General features: G+C 35.5%; 2 protein-coding genes across 4 annotated transcripts; both read left to right on the top strand.

The window, feature by feature from the left end:
• Positions 1-3,903: 3,903 nt before the first annotated feature.
• LOC132035941 (pentatricopeptide repeat-containing protein At1g80270, mitochondrial-like) lies at positions 3,904-9,315 on the top strand. The gene is made up of 3 exons (XM_059426120.1): positions 3,904-4,061; positions 5,161-5,725; positions 7,943-9,315. The coding sequence occupies exons 1-3, from the start codon at positions 4,027-4,029 to the stop codon at positions 9,188-9,190; spliced, it is 1,848 nt and encodes a 615-aa protein (XP_059282103.1). The 5' UTR covers positions 3,904-4,026; the 3' UTR covers positions 9,191-9,315.
• Positions 9,316-15,946: 6,631 nt separating this feature from the next.
• Positions 15,947-23,506, top strand: LOC132037679 (WEB family protein At5g55860). Of its 3 annotated transcripts, none has more exons than XM_059428226.1 (3): positions 15,947-16,391; positions 20,317-20,512; positions 21,428-23,506. In XM_059428226.1, the coding sequence occupies exons 2-3, from the start codon at positions 20,342-20,344 to the stop codon at positions 23,237-23,239; spliced, it is 1,983 nt and encodes a 660-aa protein (XP_059284209.1). In that variant the 5' UTR covers positions 15,947-16,391; positions 20,317-20,341; the 3' UTR covers positions 23,240-23,506. The 3 variants fall into 3 exon arrangements, with proteins under 3 accessions (XP_059284209.1, XP_059284212.1, XP_059284210.1); XM_059428229.1 differs by lacking the exon at positions 15,947-16,391 and adding an exon at positions 16,681-16,841; XM_059428227.1 differs by lacking the exon at positions 15,947-16,391 and adding an exon at positions 17,134-17,287.
• Positions 23,507-24,389: the final 883 nt, after the last annotated feature.

Below are 24,389 nucleotides of genomic sequence, written 5' to 3'. Positions count from 1 at the left end.
ACTCTCTGAACTTAGCAAGCCACTTCGTTTTCTAACACGAATTCGGATGTGTCAGAAGCGCTTGTTTAAGGTGTTCATACGAATAGGAAATCAAATCATTATTTCTCAAAGTCGAAGTACTCGTAACTTAGTCAAATCTTATCATTCTTGTTGACATGGCTTTTCCGGACATATTACGGACATATCTCGTTCTGTCCACATTTTCTAGAAAATTTTGGCGAGTTTCCTTTGCGTTTCTTACTATCCCAAAACACAACGCGCGGGAAATACCAACGATGCCTCGCGAGGCCGGCGTATATACATATATATCATATCGTATCAACATGGGGCTCCCCGATTAACAACAATGTAAAAATGATGAACTTACCTCATATGTCCAATTTCAGCCGTACATTACACTTTCTGTTTATTTTCCCTTTCGATCTTTAGCTGAGATGGAGTGGGTCTGATGACCTCCCATGAGAATGCGTCACGCCTCACCTTCCCGAGATCCTCCATGATTTACCTTTTTCCGTTACCAACTCTTTCTAATTTCTCGGATATCTCTCCCCGTTGTATTCTATTCTCCTTTCTCGAAACATCATTATCATTCAACATACCATTCATTCCACAACACCCCTTCTCGAGCAACTTACGTTGTGTTCCACTTTCAGTAGCACTTCAGAAGTCTCGTTCGTTACCACAAAGTATTGCACAATTGTACCTCCTATGGGTAAACATCCTTACTTAGACCTTGAATTACACCGTTCATCTCCTCGTCGCATTCAAAACGTACGTAATTCGAGAGGAAGAAGGTTACTTATTGCTCTGTTTCCTTCTACATGCACGCATACTAGAAAGTAGAAAGAAATGAGACAAATCCCCGAATGTCTTGGTGGTCAATCAAGTTATATGTGTGGGGCCCTCGCACATATAAAAGAGACCCCACTGACACGGTTCATAGAGCTCTAAGACAACGAACTGTGTGGCTGCGATATCAAGCTTGTCACGCCCCGAACTCGGGCTCGACGTAACACTTCCGCACACCTTACTGATCGTACGTGACCGGAAGCCCCGAACAGTAAATTTCATTCAATCAACATGTGATATCAAAACATAACTAATTTATAAAATAAAACTAACACATGCTGATTAACTAAAAGTCTCACTGAAATATCATAATGCGGAAATACTTAGACAATCTTAACATATCTGAAAGTAGCCAACATGGCTAAACCAAACAACTGAACGACCGGCCAACAAGGCTAACATAATAAATATCCGATCGTCTCTCAACCGTGTCTATGAAGCCTCAAGAGTCTTGAATAATAGGTTTTATAACCGGAATCCAACGCCCCGAAGGAATTTGGGGTCACCAATGGCCTCATACGTGCACCTAAATACCGAGTCGTCAACCTCGCATCGTATATCGTTACATCGCGAGACGCAGCTCAAGCAAGGGACATCAAGACATTTGAGTTATCTTGGGTATGCTAACCAATGAAGTAATCAAATCTTTGAAGCCAAATCAACCGATAATCAGAATCGTAATAGCGAGGAAGTAGAGATATGAATACTCCCTCGCTCTATATCCGAATCATCCGTATTATGTGTTTGTATATGTGGGGCCCTCGCCCAATAATAATGCACGTTATGGCCGGCCTAGTAGTCGTCGATCAATAGCCTCGGCCGTTATCACAAGTATCGTGTCAGTTTGTCTTCGGGCAAAATCACATATGTATAATTATGGTTAATTAATAAGGAATTTGAGACCATAACAACAATGAACAATCTTTGAGCCGAAATAGACATGCCGGGATCGAATTGAAAACAACGTGCTTACGAGTATTACCGAATTTCTATTTGAGACTGTTGTGGCTGTAACAATCGTGAGTCTATAAAGATTACGTGTTGAGTTATGATACTCGGGTTGTCAACCATGAACGGAATTACCGTAACCGCAACCTAAAAGATAACGGTTCTACAACATATCATGAAACCGGGGCTAGCGCAGATCGAGTCAAATTCTTGACAGTATGAAGAATGAGGCGTAGGGAGAATCATGAACATTCCCTAACGTAGATAGTTAGCCTCGCATACCTTAATTCCGACCTTTGAGAGAAATACAATGTTCGTCGCCCCTTTCAACTTTGATCTGTCAATACAAGCCAAAGGGATTCTATATTAGCGATAATATTCATGCTTTGGTCATCTAAGCATGTTATCGAAACACTTAGTGGGCATAAAGCTCACAATCTCCATTAATGGTGTTTATTTGCCCAATTCCCATTCTATTAATTCTAGGTGATTCTACTGATCTCAATTAGATGTAATTAACATTTCTCATCACCCATATCATTATAACAATCTCGAGTCAACAATCCAAAACTCTAGCATAGTTTATATAATCCCTCTTTATCAAACCCATTTACTATTCTCCCAAGAACTCGTCAATTCATGACTATACATGATTAGAGAGTAGAAACATTACCTTTTTGAAGTCCAATCCTTTGAATTCGGGTTCTAGGGTTTTCACGCAACAAAAAATGTTCCAATCCTAACTCTATGGATTAGAAGAGTTTACTCAAGTTAGAAAGCGATTAGGGACTTAAATTCACCCTAGAATCATGATAAAACTTACCTTGTAGGGTTCTTGAGGCTTGGGACTTGTTCTTCTTGACTTTAGGTTAATTTTTCGTGAATGGGGTGTTGGGGAAATAGACCCCAAACCTTAAATATAACTTAAAACGCGTAAACCCGACCTTTTGACCCGAAACTGGCCCGTTTCGCGATGGTTCCGCGATGCGGGTGCATCGCTCAACATTCTGAAGCTAAAAACTCAGAGTTGCGCGATCTCTCCGCGAAGCGGGGCCATCGCGCGCTCTCTCACGCGCCCTCACGCGCCCCGAGAAGCGACGGGTGTCGGTTTTGTACAGTGTTCGGTAAAATGGACATAACTTCTTGTACGTAACTCCGTTTGGGCTGGGCGACCTACCGTTGGAAAGCTATTTCAAAGATCTACAACTTTCATTGAGGAAGGTTTCTCAAATTCCCAACGGATTTGCACGAAATTTGACTGGAAGTCAGACGTATCGAAAACTTAGCCGATTCTATAGGATTTCAAGTGCCTTACTATTAGCCATGTTGAGACGATCATATCTCCTTGCTCCGATCTACGATTGGCTTGGTCTTTATATATCGTTAGAAAGGTATTTCCACATACTACAAATTCATTGGGGGTAATTTCCCAAATTCCAAACTGATTAAGGAGTTATCGCTGCCCGAAATAGGCCTATCAACCATTTTCGCAAAACGTTCAAACCTTCAGTTTTTCCGCTAAAACTCTAATGCTATGAGTCTAAACTTAGTTCCAAGATACAGGGTGTTACATATCGTTTATTGCCCTTTGATTTCTGCTTATATTTGTTGGGTCTTGTCTTTCTAGGTTGCTTTCTCATGACTTCTTTGCTCTTGTTATTTCTCATTTTCGCATTGCCCTGATATGCTTGTCCTTATCTGATTCTTTTTTCTTGTTTTCTCTTGAGCTGAGGGTCTTTCGGAAACAACCTCCCTGCCTCCCAAGGTGGAGGTAAGGTCTGCGTACACTTTACCCTTTTCAAACCCCACATTTTTGGATTTCACTGGGTATGTTGTTGTTGTCGTCGTTGTCGTCTATTTGGAGAAAACATTTACCCAAAATGGTCTGTATTTCTAATATTACCCAAAATGGCCATCATTATACACTTTTATACAAGGTGGATACATTGTTTACGGTAATTATATCTTGTGTATAAATACTATTGCAAAAAGAAAAAAGAAATTGACGAAACGGATGTAAATTAAAAATATGACTACATGGATGTAATATTATATGTTGGATTACATATTATTGAAATTATCCCCATTACTCTTCCCCATTTGCTAGTTTCCCTCATTTTAAGGACAAATAAAATATCTAAAACGCAAAACTCAAAAGAGAAGGTTTTTAGGGTTTAAGGTTTCTTCAAATTTTCAAGACTCGCATTTTACAATTTGCAAAAAGGAATTATGTGGGCAATTCGTAGAGCTTCTTCTTCTTTCAAGTAATCCAATCTATACTTTCTCCTCACATATTTTGTTGTTCTTTCTTGATTTTTTATTTTTATTTTTATTTTTTTTGTTCTTTATGACCCATTTTTCTTTGTGAAGTTAGATTCATTTATTAGTATATGTTGTGTTTGAAGGAAATGAAAACCATTATTACTTGGTGAAACCATTTCTAAGTGTTGGTTAAATGGAAAAACACCTTCCTTCACTTACACTCTGTTTGGATGGTCGTTACCAATGATTTTTTCAAGAAAATTAATTCCCACTAAGTAGACCTTAGTGGATTTATTTCATTAAAATCAGTAATAGTTTAACAAGATTCAAAAGTCTTTCTTTCTTTTTAACTTGTGTGCACAATCAAAGTGTATCACATAACTAAAAATGATTTCCTAAGGTTAAAGATTTTCTACTGAAAATATTTTTCCAAGGACATCTCCTTCATACCAAACACATCTAATTTTGCTGTAAATGTTTAATTTATTCTCAGTTGTTTGGTTAATAAAGTATAGTTTTTTTGTCTAACAGTAGTGTAACATAGGAAACTTCAAATGTCTGCTGTTTTGGCTAGGAAAGGTTTGTTCATTCCGCTTTATTAATTTCATAATCTAGCTAAGAAACAAAATCGAAGTTCTGCACTTCTACTTCTACATACTTGTTACTGGACCATCGAGAAAACATGTCTCGCGCAAAGCTCTGTGTATAGACTACTATAGAGCTTATGTTTGGTACAGAGGAATGTAACTTCCATTTTTTCATTTATAGTATTTTACCTTGAGAAATAATTTTCTGGAGCATTTGCCAATGCTTGTTTTGGATATAATGTAAGTGACATATGATCATCATGCCAAGTGAAACATAGAATATAATGGTAGCATTTTGGTGATATTTTTTTAGTATTAAAAACTTACAAGGATGCCGTCATGTTGGTTAAAGCTAGTGATATAGACTATAGAGCAAGGGCTGTTGGTACTTTCATTGTGTATTCATCTTCTTTGTTCTTTTAATGGTTCTCTGTCTTTCGATTCCTTTAAAGAGAGAGTCTTTTCTAGCTTAGATTATGGGCACTTAATTGATTAAATTGGTTATCTGCTCCAGGAAGCAAGTGTTTATGACTGGACGCTCTCGAATTTGTTATGCCACTTCAGAAATTTCAAGTGATGGGCTTAAAGGGGCTTCCAATGTAATATCACATAGACCTCTTACATTTGGAGGATTTCGAATAACTTCTCGTGGTTTTCCAAGAGTGTTCATAGAAAGCCAAAGTTTCTCTTCGCAAGCTGGCACAAAGAGCAGCGGAGAGGATGATAGTGATTCAGGCGTTGGGTTTTCAGAACTTGAATCTTCTACTGCAACTGAAGAAATGCAAAAAGCCAACAAAGTGGACGAGTCAGTCTCTGAGCAAGAGCTCTCCGAAGAGGATCTTGATGGTGAAGCACCTCAGGAATTAGAGCTGTCTGATACGGAGAGTGAAGTTAGCAAACGGAACTCTTCAGGGAAAAGAGTTTCTTCTGCATTATACAATGCTATTGTGGCTGCACCAGCTTTATCTGTCTGTAAAATTTTGGATAAATGGGTTGAAGGAAATGACGTGACACGGGCAGAAGTAGCAGAAGCGATGCTTAATCTTCATAAAAGGCGCATGTACGGGAGGGCACTGCAGGTAATCTTTCTCTTTTATATTAGATCAGATATCTGTTTACAATTTTGATGCATCTATAGGTTTTACCATCAGGTTCTTAAAATGATAATTGTGTTCTTCTCATAAGAAAATGATCATTGTGTGTTTACATTAGTAGGCCCGTCATGATGCATTTATAAATTTCCTTTTATACCATTGTAAACTGTGCAATGATTAGTCATTTTAGAAATAATGAAGCTTGAACACCAGGAAATCCCTTTTCAAATAAATTAGGATTTACCACAAGTACTTGCTCTCTTTAGTTTGAGACACTATAAGAAAACATCATAATATATTTTGATAAAAACTTCTCTAATTACTCTTGGCAAAGATGGAGGGGCTTTCTTTCTGACATCTCATTCCTTCGTGATAGATGTCTTAAGGTTTCTGGTGTTTGAGAATCTATAAATAGCTTTAGTTACTATATTTTGATAAAAACTTCTCTAATTACTCTTGGCAAAGATGGAGGGGCTTTCTTTCCGAAATTCATTCCCTCATGATAGATGTCTTAAGGTTTATTGTGTCCTCATTATTCAAAGTCGAAACCTATTATGAGAAGTGACTTGGCTCTAACCATGAGCAAAAATGGAAAATGGCATATCAATCAATCTTTCAACTGTTTCTCAATTTATGTGAATCCTTTTTAGATTCAGCTCTATCATGGTTCATTCGTTCCCATGCTAGTAAGTAATGTATCTTTGTACGAGCGTCTCACATTGGATGTGAGAATGAATTATTTTTGATGCTTATATTACTAATTGACTATTGCTTGTAAAATCATTTGGAATTCATATTTCACTGTGAGAATTTTTCTCCTTGGAGTTACTTGATACTTCAGTAGTACATGGAAGGTTGAAAATTTGGGTTTTAACTTTTTTTCTTTTTGGATGGAGGAGTTTTAACTATTTTTGGCCAGTCAAGAAATGTCACGTTCAGAAGATGAAAGTCGCGGAAATTCGAATGCTGCGGTGGATGTGTGGGCACACTAGGAGAGATAGAATTAGGAATGAAGATATCCGAGACAAGGTGGGAGTGGCATCGGTGGAGGACAAGATGCGGGGAAGCGAGGCTGAGATGGTTTGGGCATGTGAAGAGGAGAGACACAGATGCTCCAGTGCGGAGGTGTGAGAGGTTGGCTATGGATGGTTTCAGGAGAGGTAAAGGGAGGCCGAAGAAGTATTGGGGAGAGGTGATTAGACAGGATATGACACAGTTTCAATTCATCGAGGACATGACCTTAGATAAGAGGTTGTGGAGGACTCAGATTAGGATAGAAGGCTAGGTGGCTTACCCTTTCACCATAGTAGTTGCAGTTTTGCTCATTTGTTTATTTCATTTGGTTTATGCATTTGATTCTTTGCTTATATTTGTTGGGCCGTTGTACTTTGATTATCTTATTTATCTATAGTAGTTAATGCTCCTTTCTTTCCGGACCGTTCTACCATGACTTTCTCGCTTTTGGTATTCGTTGTTATCATATTTTTTTCGATATGCTTGGCCCTATCTGACCTTTTGTCTTGTTTTCCTCTTGTTTTCCTCTCTTTTCCTCTCTTGAGCCGAGGGTCTTTCGGAAACAGCTGCCCTACCTTTCAAGGTGGGGGTTAGGTCTGCGTACACTCTACCCTCCCCAGACCCCACATGGTGGGATTATACTGGGCTTGTTGTTGTTGTTCCTGTTACATCCGGAAAAATTTCGCTAATTTTTATGCCTTTTTGTTTTGTGAATTTCTTGAAAAAAATGCAAAAATAGTGGAGCTGAGAAATTTGGAAATAATACCTCCAAATACTAGTTTCAACTTCAAGCTCAAATACTTATTTTTTTCCACTTCAACCAAACATTCTCCAACCTGCTTAATATTCACACCATTTTGTTTACTGCATCCGAAATTCTTTGTAATCTGGGCGTATGCTGCATTGTTCCCGCTCTACTGGTACTTTTGCATTGGTTGTTTATTTTTTCCTTTTACCCTCTTTGGCTTTTTTAGGTTCTAAATTAACATAAAGTAAAAAATCCTTAGCTGCTTCCTATTTGTCGTGCTAACTTATGTTTGCAGTAGAACATGACTTTATGGATAATAGTGATAACACTAGTACTATAAGTTTCACATTGAGAAAAAAACAACAGCTTCTAACATGATTAGTTTGTCAGTTTCTATTGTCATCTTCTTGCATTATACTAATTATTCTGGCTTTTGGCAGCTCTCTGAGTGGTTAGAGTCAAAAAAGCAGCTCCCTTTTACTGACAGAGACTATGCTTCTCGTGTTGATTTAATTGCCAAAGTCCGGGGTCTAAAGAAGGCAGAAGATTATATTGGGATGATACCAAAGTCTTTCAGAGGTGAAGTTATTTATCGCACTTTATTGGCCAATTGCGTCGCTGAAAGTGATATGAAGAAATCTGAGCAGATTTTTAACAAAATGAAGGACCTTGAATTCCCATTAACATGTTTTACTTGCAATCAGTTGCTCCTTCTATATAAGAGGACTGATAAAAAGAAGATTGCCGATGTTCTCTTACTAATGGAGAAGGAAAATGTGAAGCCATCCCTTTTTACTTACAAAACATTGATAGATGCTAAGGGGCAAGTAAACGACATATCTGGAATGGAGCAAATTGTTGAGACCATGAAGGCTGAAGGGATAGAACCTGATATCAACACACAGAGCATCTTGGCAAAGCATTATGTCTCGGGTGGTCTAAATGAGAAGGCCGAGAATGTACTAAAAGAGATGGAAGGAGGAGATATAAAAGAGAATCGCTGGGCATGTCGTAGTTTGCTTCCTCTTTATGCAGCTCTTGGAAGGGCTGACGAAGTGAGTAGAATCTGGCAAGTTTGTGAGTCTAATCCTTGGCTTGGTGAATGTGTAGCTGCTGTCGAAGCTTGGGGACAACTGCATAATATTAAGGAAGCGGAAGCAGTCTTTGATAAGATGGCAAGAAAATGGCCAACAATCTCATCGAAGCATTACTCTGTGTTATTGAGAATCTATGCGAATCATAAGATGTTGACCAAAGGAAAGGATCTTGTGAAGCGTATGGCTGACAGTGGATGCCGAGTTGGTCCATTAACTTGGGATGCCTTAGTCAGACTTTATGTTGAAGCTGGAGAAGTGGAAAAAGCAGATTCAATATTGCATAAAGCTGCAGAGCAGAATCGCTTGAGGCCAATGATTAATTCTTATTTAGTCATTATGGAACAATATGCAAGGAGAGGTGATGTTCATAATACTGAGAAAATGTTACACAGAATGAGACAAGCTGGATATGTTTCCCGAATTACCCAGTACCAATGCCTTATTCGGGCTTATGTAAATGCCAAAGCTCCATGTTATGGTATTGCTGAGAGAATGAAGTCAGATAATGTATTCCCAAATAAAGGATTGACAAACATGTTGGCTCAGGTTGATGCATTTAAGAAGTCTCCCGTGTCTGACTTGTTGGATTGATTGATTGATATATCGTCCCTATATTTCTTGTGATGATGGATTTTGCATACTTATTAGATTGATTATACATTGTCAGTTGTATGTTAATTACTTTTGAAATATCAGCTTCCTTTTCTTTAACTAGATTATCATGTTGTTATTCTTGTTTTACTACCTTTTGTTCCCTTAAAATCAGAGAGAATGGAGGACTTACCGAAATGCACCCATCCATGAACTCAAATCACTTAGTAAATTATAAGTTTGATGAGACAATGTGTGGGACTAATTAATAATTATAAAAAGGATGGTAATCTCTCCTCTCTTTTTGTTAGTTACTGGTAGCACGGAAAAGGTGAAATTGATGCATGTCATAATTATTAATTTAATTAGTATAGAAGATATCCATTTATAATTATTAAATTACGAACTAAAAACAATAAAACTAGTTCTAGTTGTGCAGTTCGAAAGGAAATAGTGGCCACCATTTAAAAAGAAACTAATAGTTAGGCTGGCTAATAGTTATGCTGGTTAACTAAATGACCGAATAACATCTCTAGATAATTACCTCTAAATAAATAACAACGTGTCATACTTAAAGATTTAACCGTGTAGATGAATTGTACATACACTTATATAATGTTTTATTTATATATTGAGTGTATCAACGAATTCAAGATTATGCACTACAGCACCTGGATCAGTAGTTTATCAAAGCTATATTAAATATTTGATATCTATTTCCTAAGGAAAAGAACTATGTGGGGTCTGAAAAATAATAATTGTGAAATTTGAAAAAAAAAAAAGGTATTATTTATTTTCAAATTGAATAGTAAAAACAAATTTTCAAATTGAATAGTAAAAACAACTTTTTCCCCCAAATATTACTCCAAAAAAGGGAAAATTACATGGCTCGACAAACTTCTAGTGGTAATGACATTTAGTAGCTATAGTTTAACTTAATTACTTCCCATAGCAAACATTTGTATATTAATATCATTTAGTAACTAATAAAGTAAAATACACAACTTTCAATCCTCCCATCCCATTTTCACTTGTTTCCTCAACTGCTACCTGCACCTTATCCACCATTATCCTCCGTTCTCCTTCCCACATCTTCCCTCAACCGCCGCCGCACCTCGATTCCTTTTCCCGCTAAAACTCTAGACATCCTTCTCCGCCCTCCCAAACTCCACCACTGCCGCGCCACCTTCATCCTCCTTCTCGCCGCCGTCGAATCCCCGGAGAAAGTCGTTACCCTCGGTGATGAAATCTCCAATTTAACCCTCACCAATGCCCAGAAACTCGTCAAATTTTTCAGATCTGATCGGAATTTTTCAGATCTGAAGGTGACGGTGATGATGACGGAGAAAAGAAGGTGAAGGAGAAGAAGATGTACACAGATCTGATCGGAACTTTTGACCGAAAGTTTTTTTCCAGATCTGTGTATACGTACACTGTATGCATATTTTTTGGAAGTTTTTTTTCCAGATTTGTGTATACATACAGTGTATACATACACTGTATACAAAATTTCTCGCGTTTTTCGAAGATGTTTTTGTATACAAATGACTAGAGTGTTACGCCTGTATACAAATGAATACAATCAATTTTATTTCTTGTATTCAATATTTAAGTGTATTTGTTATTTTTTTTGGTGTACATATGTTGTATACAGTGTTTTTCGCCTGTTTTTGTTAATATTTTTGGTGTATCTATGTTGTATACGCTTGTATTTGTTGTATACATACCGAAAAATATGGTGTTTGTTAATTTTTGGTGTATATGTGTTTTTATGTATTCATTTTTTATACAACCGTTGGTAGGCGGGTTATTCTTCCGTATGTAAATATTATGAATAAATGTTTGTCAACAAAAAAAAACTATCCATTTATGAATTGTAGTGTTTCGCATAGATAATTTTCATGAATACGGTGAAAAAAGCAAAAATAAGTCAAAAAATTGTTGTATTACCAACTACATGACTTTTTAGCTTTTAAAATAAAAAATGAATACGGTGAAAAAAAACATCTTTAAAAAAGTGCATATATATATAGCTAAATTGTCTTCATATAAATACATAATTCAAAAAGCAAATATTGAAACATTTCTTTTAACATTCATGCTATCTAGTGGCTAGCTAGCTATTTAATTTGTTCATTTGTGACACCTAAAATGTTTGTCATTGTTTGACATTTCTCAGTTGCCCAATCAAAAAAATTCTATCCCTGTTAAAAATTGCTTTCAATTACTTCCAATTATTGCAGTAATTATTATTTTTTTTTGCATAATAAGTTGCCTAAATTTAGGATAAATATAATTGTTTTGAATTTTAAATTTTTATTGAATAGATCAATCTATTGAAATATTTTACTCTCTATGTCCCAATTTATAAAAAGTGAAAATAGTTTATAAGTCAAAAAAAAAAAATTGGGGTAACTCAACTTATTCTTTAATAAATAAGATCTTATATTAAAAAATCAATGATGTAATATAAGGTTAAACAAATTATCCTTACGTAAAAAAAAAAAATTTTTATTAGTAGCATTTACAAAGTTTACCTTTATTTTTTTTGACCTTATTTTAAATAAAGATGGAAAAAACTAGTTAATTTATATTTTGATTTCTTAAAGTAAGACTTATTATGGAATAAAAAAATTTAGCATGATATTTATTATGGCCCGAACATTTTTTATGTAGTTTCTAAATATGTAATTTTAAAAAAAAAGATTGTACATCCAAATTTATGCGATTTCGATATCCAAACTGTATCATAAAATTGAAACAGAGGGGGTAATTCTCTTGAATTTTCATTATGCAGATTTTCTACAGATTATGTCTTCAAATTGACTATTTAAAGCCCTATATCGTGCACCATTTTTAAAAAACGAACAATATATACCTTTGTCGTGCATAAAGATATTTTTCTCATCGATTAGTCTCAACTTGCTCTTCTTCTTTCGTCGCCTTATTTATTTGGTGTTGTGGGTCATGCTCCGCCGCTTTGTCCGTCGCCATGGCAATGCTTTGCTGTTATATAAATATGTCAAGGGAATGGAACATATATTTATTTATATGAAGATGACACGTGTCTAACACCATGTTAGCTGTCAGGTAGTACAAATGAGGTGCCACGTGACCCATTTTCAGATAGTCATCAAATGTTTTTATTAGTCACTTCCAGTTTGCTAATTATAAGTTGATGTTAAATAACATATTTTATGTGATTAACTTAGCTACTTAATAAATGCCGAAAACATGCACAAAAATATTCTAAAATTTGAATCGAAGGTATCAAAATAATATTTTATAATGTGTTTAGATGCTTAATTGAAATCGAAAAACATCGTAACTTGAGTGTCTATTGCTGGCAAATTAACGGGGCTGTCAACGTATCGAGCGAAAAATAATCTGTTGGTTTAGGATCCGACCCGGACTGATTATAATGAGGCAATGAGTATGTATGCCTCTTGCTTGGATAGTACGTAACGGGTCAATGGCAATTATATTAATCTTCTCATAATATTATGTACTATAATCTTTCCCTTTTGAACTTATCCCTTTCTATACTATGGTTAATTCGTTTATATAAAAATGAGATCAAGACAAAAATTGACTGTAAATAACATATGTATAAGTCAATAAACTAATCCTGAAAATTTTAAAATAAAATTAATAGGACGACAAATAACTCAAAACTTTGGCACATGATTTGTTCAATTTGATAAATGTATTTATTTATTTCTGTTTGATACTTTCTCAACTCTCTCTGTTTTTTTGTCTTCTTTTTCGGCAACAAGACTGATAATCTCACCAAGTAGGCGTTTGGCCATGAAAATTAAATATTCTCTCACTTTATTTGGTATTTTAAAGTTGGAGTTGAAGATGGAGGTATTTGGTTATAGTTTTTGCAAAGAATATTTGATTGTTTGAATGTATGAAAGTGAAAAAAGTGAAAACATCGATTTTTGGTATTTTTCAAATATAGTGACGAGACGAGACAACAGTCTTTAAGCCTATTTTGAAATTTTCACTTTTGATGCAAAGGTCGGATAATTTTTGAACGTCCATGAATGATAAATCATAGATCGAACCGTCGAATCGGAAAAAAAAGTAAAAAAAATTCTCAGTTAGGATAAGCCAAACATCCGCCGCAGTAGGTAAACCACCGCCCTCTCGTCCCCCGACCGATTTTCCAACGATATATATATATAGTGACGAGACGAGACAACAGGCAATTGCCACGATGAAAGGCCACCTAGAAGAGTAACAGCATGCAATGGACCAAACCAAAAACCAAGAAAGTTAAACTAAATGGTAAAAGAAAGAATCGTATAATTTTGAGAAATTAGCATAGTATGACAATTATGTGTATTCGTTGACATAAAAGAACCTATTCTTTTAGAATATATGATATCTGATAGCTCAAATTTAATATTTTTGGCATCCGATAATCAAAATCATTTTTTCTAAAAATGACAAAAAATATTTAGTATCATCTCTCTCCTAATGTTTCACCAGAGTCTTTGAAAATTTTCTCCCATTATCTCTATAATGTCCAATATAATCCGAATAATATACCGTCATTTGCACTTATGTCCTTAACTTTTGCTCCTCATAACAAAAGGGGTTTGTATAGGATATAAGTTTATATTTCATATCATAATATCTCACAATTTATCTTGCAGCATTTGAATTCCTAAAAGTTTATGCTCCACGAAGCATAAAATCAGTTGTTAAACGGCAAAATTTAAAGACCAGTCCATTTTAAGGGAAAAATTTAAAGACCAGCCCATTTTAAGGACAATTGGTGCACTTTTATGCCCCCTAATTGCTCAAATCTAATGAGCCACTTTTGGAGGCGCTCTAGCAGGTTTGCACGTGCTGTTGCAAAATCTCTGGCACATTTTACTTTCCAAGTATCGTAACCTCCAATTGTGTTACAATTGTACAATAGATCCTTTGTATTTCGTTACATTATTGTCGGTAAATTTTTCTAGTTTACTTACGTTATTATCATGTGTGATAATACATAAGTTGGTAATGTCCCTAAATTCGCTGTCATGGGGCCTATGAAATTAGTCTATAAAAGTTCCCATGCAAAATATATTGCAGAGATAGTTTGTAGGGACAACTCAAATTATGGCCATCAAGTAGGGACAAACGTTTTGAGATTAAGCACTTTTTTCCGCATTTTGACAAATTAGATAAATGAAAAGATCAATAATTCATTTACAAGCTACATGTTGGAAATTACAGCTTGTATAAAATAGGGAGGGATCTTATCTTATCAACACTTTTGCTTCTTGATTTCTTTCATGAATATATATTGTTGTTTAAATTTGTTTAGTTCCCATGTGTAGTGGGATATTCTAAACATCACCAATATCTCAAAAAAAAAAAAAAACTTCTTGTATGTTTTTGCACCCATTTGATGCTTGCTTCGTATAGTGAATTGACCTATTATAGGAGATTTTAAATTGTAAACATAAAGTAAACCTCAAAAGAAACACGTAAAATTGATAGAAACTAAACTGATATTTTCTTGGACGAAAATGAGAGACCGAGATAATTTTCGCTCCATTTCATTTGGTTTTTAGAAAATATATCATAACAGCCTCTCTGCCCCGATACAAAAGGTGGGGTAACAAAGGTAGGGTAACGTCTGCGTACATCTTATCCTTCCCAAATCCACTTGTGAAATTACATTGGTGTGTTGTTGTTGTTGTATATCATACTAGATTCACACTGACTTTTAGTTTAAGACGACTATTGAGGATTGTAGTGGGATATGTAGAATTTTCACATTCTTAATCAAATGTCTCGGATTCGATCACTAAAATTAAAAATTAAAAAAATCTTAGTAAAGAGAACTTCTTTCTTTAATGGCCTTATGCGATGTGAATTCACATTAATTGGAACTTCAAAATGAATACAGAAAGTTAGGGGAAAACCAAAACAAAAAAAAGTTACCCCTAAGAGTTGAGGGGTGTAAACCTTACCTTGGAGTCTAGATAGTACCTATAAAAAAAATTACTTTCACATGGTGTGTATATTAAATCAATGTCTCATGATACATGTTTTGTAATATACCTTTATCACTTAGTACTTAAGGGTGTGATTTAATGATCAAAGAAGTTAGCTAAGAAAATTTTAAATTCAAATTCCATCTGAATAAAAAAAAACACAGGTGATTCTTTCTATGTGTCTAAGCTACCGGTACACGTGCTGGTGAGTAATAATTAATACGCTATAAAATAGTATTAATTGAGTGTGCACAGGCCGATTTGAACACCACGATTATATAAAAGAACCTTTTCTCAGTTAAACAAAAACTAAATAATGTGCATTGTTATCTAAGGTTCCGTTCAAAAATATTATTCCGAAAAACTGTTTGGACATAGGATTGTCACAATTTTTTAAAATTCAAAAAACATTAAAAAATTATTTTCACAGTTTTCACTCAAAACCACTCACAAAAATTCAAAAACAACTTCAATTTATATTCATGTCCAAACATAATATCAATTTTTAAATTGAAAACAAATTTAATTCTACTTTTTTTTTTTTAAATTTCACTATTCTTATGTCCAATCATCGACTAAACCACTTTAGTTAACCATGAGAAAGTGGAGTAATACTTTTTTCTATCTATGGTTACCCAATGTTTATGAGCCTTTGCGTATGCTAGACAGAGTCAGCCTTGGACGGTGTCATTTGCTGACTTGGACTTGTCCTTTCTCTCTCATCTCTGATTAGCTCTTCATAGTAATAGTATAGTACATTATTTTTGTCTTTCAACCCAAACAGCTTTTTTAGCTTTTTGTAACTTTCAGACCATCTCTCTCTCTGCAGTGAACAATTCAAGATTCCTGTCTTTTACTGTTTGAATTATTTTTTGCTTATTGCAACTACCCATACTTCTATTTTTTCCTTCTTTTTTTTTTTTTCACTATCCACAAACAGGGTTTTGCTCTCCCTGCAAACAGTAATTAAGATTGTGAAAAAAAGATTGTCTTGGAGTGTTTAGGCCATTCTTGATTGCTGTTTGGTTCTTGGGTTTAGGTTGTTTTGGTAAAAGTATTGACTTTGTGGAAAATTTTGGACATTTGGTCAACCACTTTGGCCTAATTTGTTGCTGTATATCGACCCTTTTGGGAGTCAAAAGCTTGATGGTTTCTAGGGTTTATGGATGACTAAGGCTTTTCATTGAGTTATCATTTAGGTGAGCTCTTTTTTACCTCTTTACCCTTTTGGTTGCCTACTTTTTCCCACTCTTTATTTGCTACTATTATTGCTGTTGTCGTTAAATTTGTGCTAAAGTTGAAGTCTTTATTATACTTGGTGGGTAGAATTGGGTTCATGGTAGTTGCTATTATTCTATTGGGTAATTGATAATTGAAAAATGTAATGATTATCTTTTTATTTTTGCTTTTAAGTCTTGGAGTGTTTTGGGCTATTCTTTTTAGCTGTTTTGGTTCTTGGTTTTATGTTAATTTTGTAAAAGTATTGACTTTTGGAAAATTTTGGACATTTGGTCAATCACTTTCGCCTAATTTGCTGATGCATATCGACCCTTTTGGGAGTCAAAAACTTGAAGATTTCTAGGGTTTATGGATGTGTTCTTTTTTCCCTCTTGTGCATGATTAAGGCTTTTCATGGAGTTCTCATTTAGGTGAGCTCTTTTCCCTCTTTTTGGTTTGCCTACTTTCTATCCCTCTTTATTGCTGTTGTTGAATTTGTGCTAAAGTTGAAGTCTTTATTAGACTTGGTGGTTAGAATTCAGTCCATGTAGTTGCTGTTGTTGTTGAATTTGTGCTAAACTTGAAGTCCTTATTAGACTTGGTGGGTAGAATTCAGTTAATGTAGTTACTTTGCTCTTAAGGTTTTAAGATTGTGAAAGAAAAGATTTTCTTGGAGTGTTTGGGCCATTCTTGATTGCGGTTTGGTTCTTGGGTTTATGTTGTTTTGATAAAAGTGTGGACCTTTGCAAAATTTTGGACATTTCGTCAACTACTTTCGCCTAATTTGCTGCTGTTTATCGACCCTTTTGGGAGTCAAAAGTTTGATGATTTCTAGGGTTTATGGATAATTAGGGCTTTTCATCGAGTTATCGATTTGGTGAGCTCTTTTCCTACTTTATCCATTTGGTTGCCTACTTTTTTACCCTCTTTATTGCTACTATAATTGCTGTTGTTGTTGAATTGTGCTAAAGTTGAAGTTTTTATTAGGCTTGGTGGGTAGAATTCAGTCCATTTAGTTGCTGCTTTTGTAGAATTTATGCTAAATTTGAAGTCTTTATTAGACTTGGTTGGTAGAATTCAGTCCATGTATTTGCTATTGTAATTGAATTTGTGCTAAATTTGAAGTCTTTATAGACTTGGTGGGTAGAATTCAGTCCATGTAGTTGATTTTTTTGTAGAATTTATGCTAAATTTGAAGTTTTTATTAAATTGATGGAGGGAATTCAGTCCATGTATTTGCTGTTGTTGTTGAATTTGTGCTAAATTTGAAGTCTTTATCAGACTTGATGGGTAGAGTTCAATCCATGTAGTTACTGTTGGTCTGGTGGTTTAAGTGGTAATTGAGAAATATAATGACGATCTTTTTCTTTACTGCTATTATTGTTATTGCTGTTAGTGTTGTTGAATTTGTGCTGAGTAGCAGCTAAATTTGAAGTCTTTACTAGACTTGGTGAGTAGAATTCATTCCATGTAGTTGATGTTGTTCTGGTGGTTAAGTGGTAAGTGAGAAATGTAATGATTATCTTGTTCCTTACTGCTATTATTGTTATAATTATTATTATTGTTGAATTTGTGCTGAAGCGGGGCTAAATTTGAAGTCTTTATTAGCTTGGTGGGTAATATGCAGTCCATGTAGTTGGTGTTGTTCTGGTGGTTTAAGTGGGGAGTAATTGAGAAATGTAATGATTTATCTTTTTCATACTCACATCTCCTGATGATTATAAATTAAGATGATACTTGCATTACTTACTGGTTTTTGATTGGAGATTTTTTGAGTTGTTTTGTTAACTTTCTTCTACTTTTATGGACTTTCGATTGAACATAGTTGACGCGTTATGAGTTTCATAGTTTTGCGCCCATCGATAGAATTGGATGCCTTTCATTTATTAAGTTGTATAATTTAATAACCTTTTAAGAGTATGCATATGTATAGCTGCAATTTTATGCACTGAAATGGTGTCCTTGCTTCCTCTAACTATTTACCAATAATAGAATTCAAATTTAGTCTACCCAAAAATGGTGAAGACATGTTCCTGTATGTGTTTATTGTGACCTTAGAGAGTGAAAATAGTTACATTTCTGTCTTAGCATACATTGCCGGTGATAGTTGTAGAGGTATTTGCTTCTGTGCACTAACAATGGCATTTGTTTCTCTGTTTATTTTTCCTCCAAAAATGAATGCCTAGTTAGCTAGCTATTCACAATCCATCACACTGAATATACCTGGTGACACTGTTCTAGTTTGAAAAGTTTCCGCATTGTATTTATGTGTAGTTTAGTTGATTTTGCATCTACATGCTCATTAGTTATATCCAGGGGAAAGTCGGATTATAACAAGTTTTGATTTTTCTTGCCGTCTTGTCCCAAATAAATAGAAATCGAGTATATTAGACCTTACTATAGCTCACGTCTAGTCTATTCTAAATCTTGTCACGTTTCGCTAGTATATTGTAATCCATCTTTAGGCAAACAAGATATGAAATGGAATCTGTCACAAGAACACTTTATTGTGTTGGCAAGCATTTAAAATATTGATTAAGCCAATTTGATTGTTAATATCTCTAAGAGAGCCTCAATGCGCTACTTGCATTAGTATGTCGTGGCAGAGACAACATCTTCAACAGGATTTTGATTAAGCCAATTTATCCCCATTTCGAATTCTTGGTTACCTTATGTTGGGCTCCCATATTATGTTGTCCATGATTCAATTGGTAGACTTGGATGTATGGAGGGAAGCTAGCTTTTGAGTTTTAGTTAGGCTCATGGTTCATTTTCTTAACAGTTGCCCTGAAAGATGATTGATGATTGATGATTGACCTAGTCGGATGGACTAAGCTCATGTTCTTATCCTTTGTGGTGCAGTAATTGGGTTCTATCATGGCAAGCCTTTTGACTATCTCAACAAAAATTCACTCTTAAGTTAGTTGAGGAGGAGTACTTAGCCGTAGTGATGAACTAAGCACCATAATTGATTGGTCTGATAACATCTCTTGTCTCAGCATGCATTTGGTGGACATTATGGAAAGAAAGAAATGCAAGATGTTTTGATGGAAAGAACAGTAGCATGCAGAAGATCAAGATAAAATGTCTTAGCCTACTTTATTTTTGGTGTAAGCAAGATATGGTGGGGGAAGTAGAAGCTTTAGTTGATTTCATAGGGCAACTGTAAAGGTTTTTAGTTTTTGAAGATATCATCTGCCCATTGTGGGTTGTAAATTCCCACCTCATCACTTCTAAATGATGAGTTCATTGTGTGGATACAAAGTTACCTTTACCTCAAAAAAAAGCATCTCTTGGTAGGTCGTTTTAGCTTAAACACATTAAGTTAGGTTTCAGTATCCTTAAGGAATCAAGATAAGTGCCATAAGGAAAAGAATTTCAGTTTCTTCTTCCAACAACAAGAAAAACATACCCAGTGTACTCCCACAAGTGGGGTTTGGGGAGGGTAGAGTGTACGCAGACCTTATCCCTACCTTGGGAGGTAGAGAGGCTGTTTCCGATAGACCCTCGGCTCAGAGTTATTTCTTCTTCCGTAGGTTAAATTTCTCCATCATCTTTGCATTAATTTCTGGATTTACGCTTCAAATCTTCCCCAATCTCAGAACTGTTTGCATGATCTAGTGTTTGCTTTTCAATGTATGTGAATGGACTTATGTGCTTTCCAAAGCTGTACTCATCCTAGCTTTACTCTATTTCAAATGAGGACAGTCCCTAAAGGGCAAGTAAAAGTTAAGATTTTCAAGTACAAGGAGGGACACATATGTTAAGTATACCTAGCTTGTTTTGCATGATGACCACTTGTAAACTGGTATCTCAAGCTTCAGTGTTACTCTTATCCACAATGTTGAAAGTGCTATCTGCTTTTTTTATCACTTGGAGTCAACTTTTCTTTGCTTTTCTTGATAGGTGATTCTGTCAAAAAGATTGAAATATGGTTGCAAAAGACCGTAAAAAACCCACTGGATCTCCCAAAGTACAAGTTGGAGAGATAGATACAAGTGCACCATTCCAGTCTGTCAAAGATGCTGTTAACTTGTTTGGTGAAGGTGCATTCTCAGGGGAAAAGCCTGCTATCAGGAAGCCAAAACCTCAGTCCGCAGAGGTATATGATACCGTGGTTCAAATATATACATCTTTATTGCGACTTACTTTATAAGTGCTGCTTGTGGTTAATGATCATTTTATGATTAAGATTGATCAATAACTTATTAAACAAGGAAAAGTCAGAGAATGAACGTTCAAGCCAATTTTCTTTTGTGTGGCATACACACTAATATTCTTGTATTTGTTCTTTACATCAAGTAAGTCATACTGTCAGAGAGATTTTGCGTGCGTTCATCTCCATCTATGCATCAAACTTTGGTCTTGTATATGTTTCCTTGAAGCATCTTCTTTCACCCGGTGACTTAGGAGTACCAGCTATTTTTTTGAACTATGCTCATACTTTGAGTCTTTAGAGGACTGAATTTAGCAGGAAGTCACCTGCTAGCTCTCAGAGTGACTGAATACAAAAACTATTTACATCTAAGCAATGGTTATTGTTTAGAGACTCAAATCTAGGGGTGTAAAATGGGCGGGTTGGGCTGAACTTGGGCGGATCAAAATGGCCTGAGATAAATGACCCGCCCAAAAGTTAATTGGGCTGAAATGGGTTGGGCTAAAATGAGCTAAAAAGTGGGTCATAACCCAAGTGGCTGAATTCTTACTAAGTTTCAATTTCTTTGTTCGTTCTTTTATAATTTCTTAAGTACCTAAAATGATATAGTACATATCAAATAAAGAAAATATTTTTTTTTGAAAATATTTTGACAAGGTTTCTATGGGTCAATTTGGGCAACATATCAGCCCAATTTTGAGATGGGCTGAAATGGGTTGGGCTAAATGGGCTGAGCTAATATATGGGCGGGTCAAGAACCTGCCGAAACTTGAACGGGTTGGGCGAGTTATGTTTCCATGGGCTAATTTTGCCACCCATACTCTAATCAAATAGCTTCACCTAATCTTGTCTTGCTTTCAGAGGGTACTGGCAAAGGAAACGCAGCTTCACTTAACCCAGAAAGAGCTGAACAAGTTGAAGGAACAATTGAAAAATGCCGAAACTACTAGAGCCCAAGCACTTTCTGAACTTGAAAGGGCAAAACGGACTGTTGATGACCTCACCAAAAAGCTTAAAATTGTTTGTGAGTCAAAGGATTTGGCTGTCAAGGCAACAGAAGCAGCAAAGAGTCAAGTGAACCGACTTGAAGAACCAAATAATGACTCTGTTATGGAAAAGGACGGTTCGTGGAAAACAGATCTGGAAACTGCAAGAGAGAAGTATATGGCTGAAATAGGTGATCTTGATAAAGTAAAACAAGAGCTTAGGAAAATCCGTCAAGATTGTAATACATTTATGGAAGAAAAAGCTGGCGCTATTGAGCAAGCAGCTGAAGCTGAGCGTACTGCCAAAGCGAACATGGAAAGAGCTAGTGAGCTCTCCAAGGAAATAACATCCGTCCAAGAGTCGATTGGTCTATTAAATCTCGCCTCTGGGCAGGTGCGAGAAGAGCAATCGAAAATCTATGCTGAAAAGGATGTCCAGAAGCAATCCTACAAGGCTAAACTTGAAGAATCAACAAAAAAGTTGGTTGCTTTAAGGAAAGAGACTGATCTAGATTTAGCCAAGAATCTCGAAGCAAAGTTAGCCGAAAAAATGTCCGAAATTGAAGCTTTAAAAAAAGAGATGGATAGTGCGAAGTCTTCTGACCTTGATAAGGTTAAAGTTATTACTGCTGAGCTGGATGATGCTAAGGACTCACTGCATAAGGTGGTAGAAGAAGAGAATACTCTCCAGAACTTGGTGGAGACCCTTAAAATGGAGCTGGAAAATATTAAGAAAGAACATTCCGATCTGAAGGAAAAGGAGGCAGAGACGGAATCACTTGCCGGGAGTTTGCATGTCAAGCTTCGGAAAGCCAAATCTGAGCTTGAAGTAGCAGTCGCAGAAGAAGCTAAAGCAAGAGGTGCTTCTGAAGGAATGATTTCTACTCTCCACCAGTTGACTTTGGAGACTGAAAATGCGAAACTTGAAGCTGAAGAGATGAAAATGCAAGCAGAAGAAATGAAAAAAGAAGCTGAAGCCACTAGAATTGTACTTGAAGAAGCAGAAAAGAAACTTAAATTGGCGATGCAAGAAGCTGAAGAAGCAAAATCAGCTGAGGCTGAGGCTCGTGAGCAAATTAATAAGTTATCTGAAAAAACCACAGCTGCACGTTCCTCAACTTCCGAATCTGGTGCTCGTATCACTTTATCAAAGGACGAGTTCGACTCATTGAGCCGTAAAGTTGAAGAATTTGATAATTTAGCAGAAATAAGAGTGGGAGCTGCAATAGCTCAGGTAGAGGCCGTGAAAGCAAGTGAGAATGAGGCTCTCAAGAAGTTGGAAGCTACTCAGAAGGAGATTGACGATATAAAAACTGCTACTCAGGAAGCGTTGAAAAAGGCAGAGATGGCAGAAGCTGCCAAGAAGGCGGTAGAAGGCGAGCTTCGAAGGTGGCGGGAACGTGAGCAAAAAAAGGCAGCCGAGGCAGCTTCTCGTATTCTTACTGAAACACAAATGAACTATGGATCATCTCCGCAGAATTACAGAGTTGAGAAGGAGAAGCCATCAGAGAAGTTTGTGGAAGTCGAAACCAAGATAGCGGAAACGCGCAAATTGCAGAAAGCAAAGACATCAGTGTCAAAGAAGAAGGTATTGATGCCTGATATCAGTGGTATTTTTCACAAGAAGAAAAACCAAGTAGAGGGAAGTTCTCCATCATATCTTCCTGGAGAGAAGCCTGTTTGGTAACACTTTGCCAAAACATTTTGTGCAAAATATGTGTGGTGGGGAGGAACTGAGTCAAGATGCCATGGATTGTGTTGTGTATATCTGAAACCTGTGGAGCAGCAATTTTCTTTTCCCTTTCACTTTTGGTATTTATCTTTTGTGTGTCTGCAAGTTCTAAGAGATATGCAATTGTCTCCTATAATAAGATGCTTACCAGATTCTTATTTTGACATCCTTGACTTCCATGAGAAAAAAGCAAAAATATGCATACCAAGGATATAAGGCTTATGAGCCTTTTTTTTTTTTCCTTAATTAAAATGTTACTTACTCTTGCTAATATATTTGTTCCTTTTTGACTTGGTGATCAATTAGAGAAGCTTGTTTAATATAATTTATATAAAACAATAAATTGAGTCGAACAATATGTTGTCAAACAACTTCTATGACATCATTATGGGAAAACTCTTAATTTATGCGCTAGTATTGACTGGGCATGAAGATTAAAAAAATAGAGGGACATTTTGGGAGTTAGTAATCCCCAAAGGTGTCACGATATTTGTGTAATTATAAAGCTATGCTATTAAAGATGCAATAGAATTTTTAAATTTAAATTATTGTTTAAGTAGTGTCATTCATTTTTGATTTTTTTTTTTTTTAAATAATGAAATAAAATGACACCCAATAGTGTGATCTGGTAGTGAATAAAGTAGTAAAGAACTGTGAGATTTCAGTTATATATTCTTACGGAGACAATTGTTCAAGCTTTGGTGACCTAAAGGTATAACTTAGTAGTTAATGAAGTGAGTTGAGAATTATGAAGTTTATGTTTAAATTCTGATGAGGACAGTTGTTCAAGCCTTGGTGAACAATCCAACAAAGACACAACTATCAAACAAAATAAAATTTCTTACATTAAATTGTGCATATAACTTAAGATTTTTTTACCTTATATTATCGGTATATATAATGTAAATCCAAAAAAATTATCTTATCAATGTTATAAATATCATTTTTTTTTTGTTTTTAGTTATTTTACTAGATTTGTTATGAAAAATTACGTTTTAAAAATATAATTCAACTTTTTTTTTTTTTTTGAAAAGAAGCATTGAAATAAAAGTATGAAATTCAAAATTATTACGGACAATGATTGATCTAGAAAATGCAATCTTAA

This window comes from Lycium ferocissimum, chromosome 11, assembly GCF_029784015.1.
Source record: "Lycium ferocissimum isolate CSIRO_LF1 chromosome 11, AGI_CSIRO_Lferr_CH_V1, whole genome shotgun sequence".
In the NCBI taxonomy this organism is placed as follows: Eukaryota; Viridiplantae; Streptophyta; class Magnoliopsida; order Solanales; family Solanaceae; genus Lycium; species Lycium ferocissimum.
The sequence above is the reverse complement of the archived record's forward strand: the minus strand, read 5'-3'. Positions and strand labels throughout refer to the sequence as shown.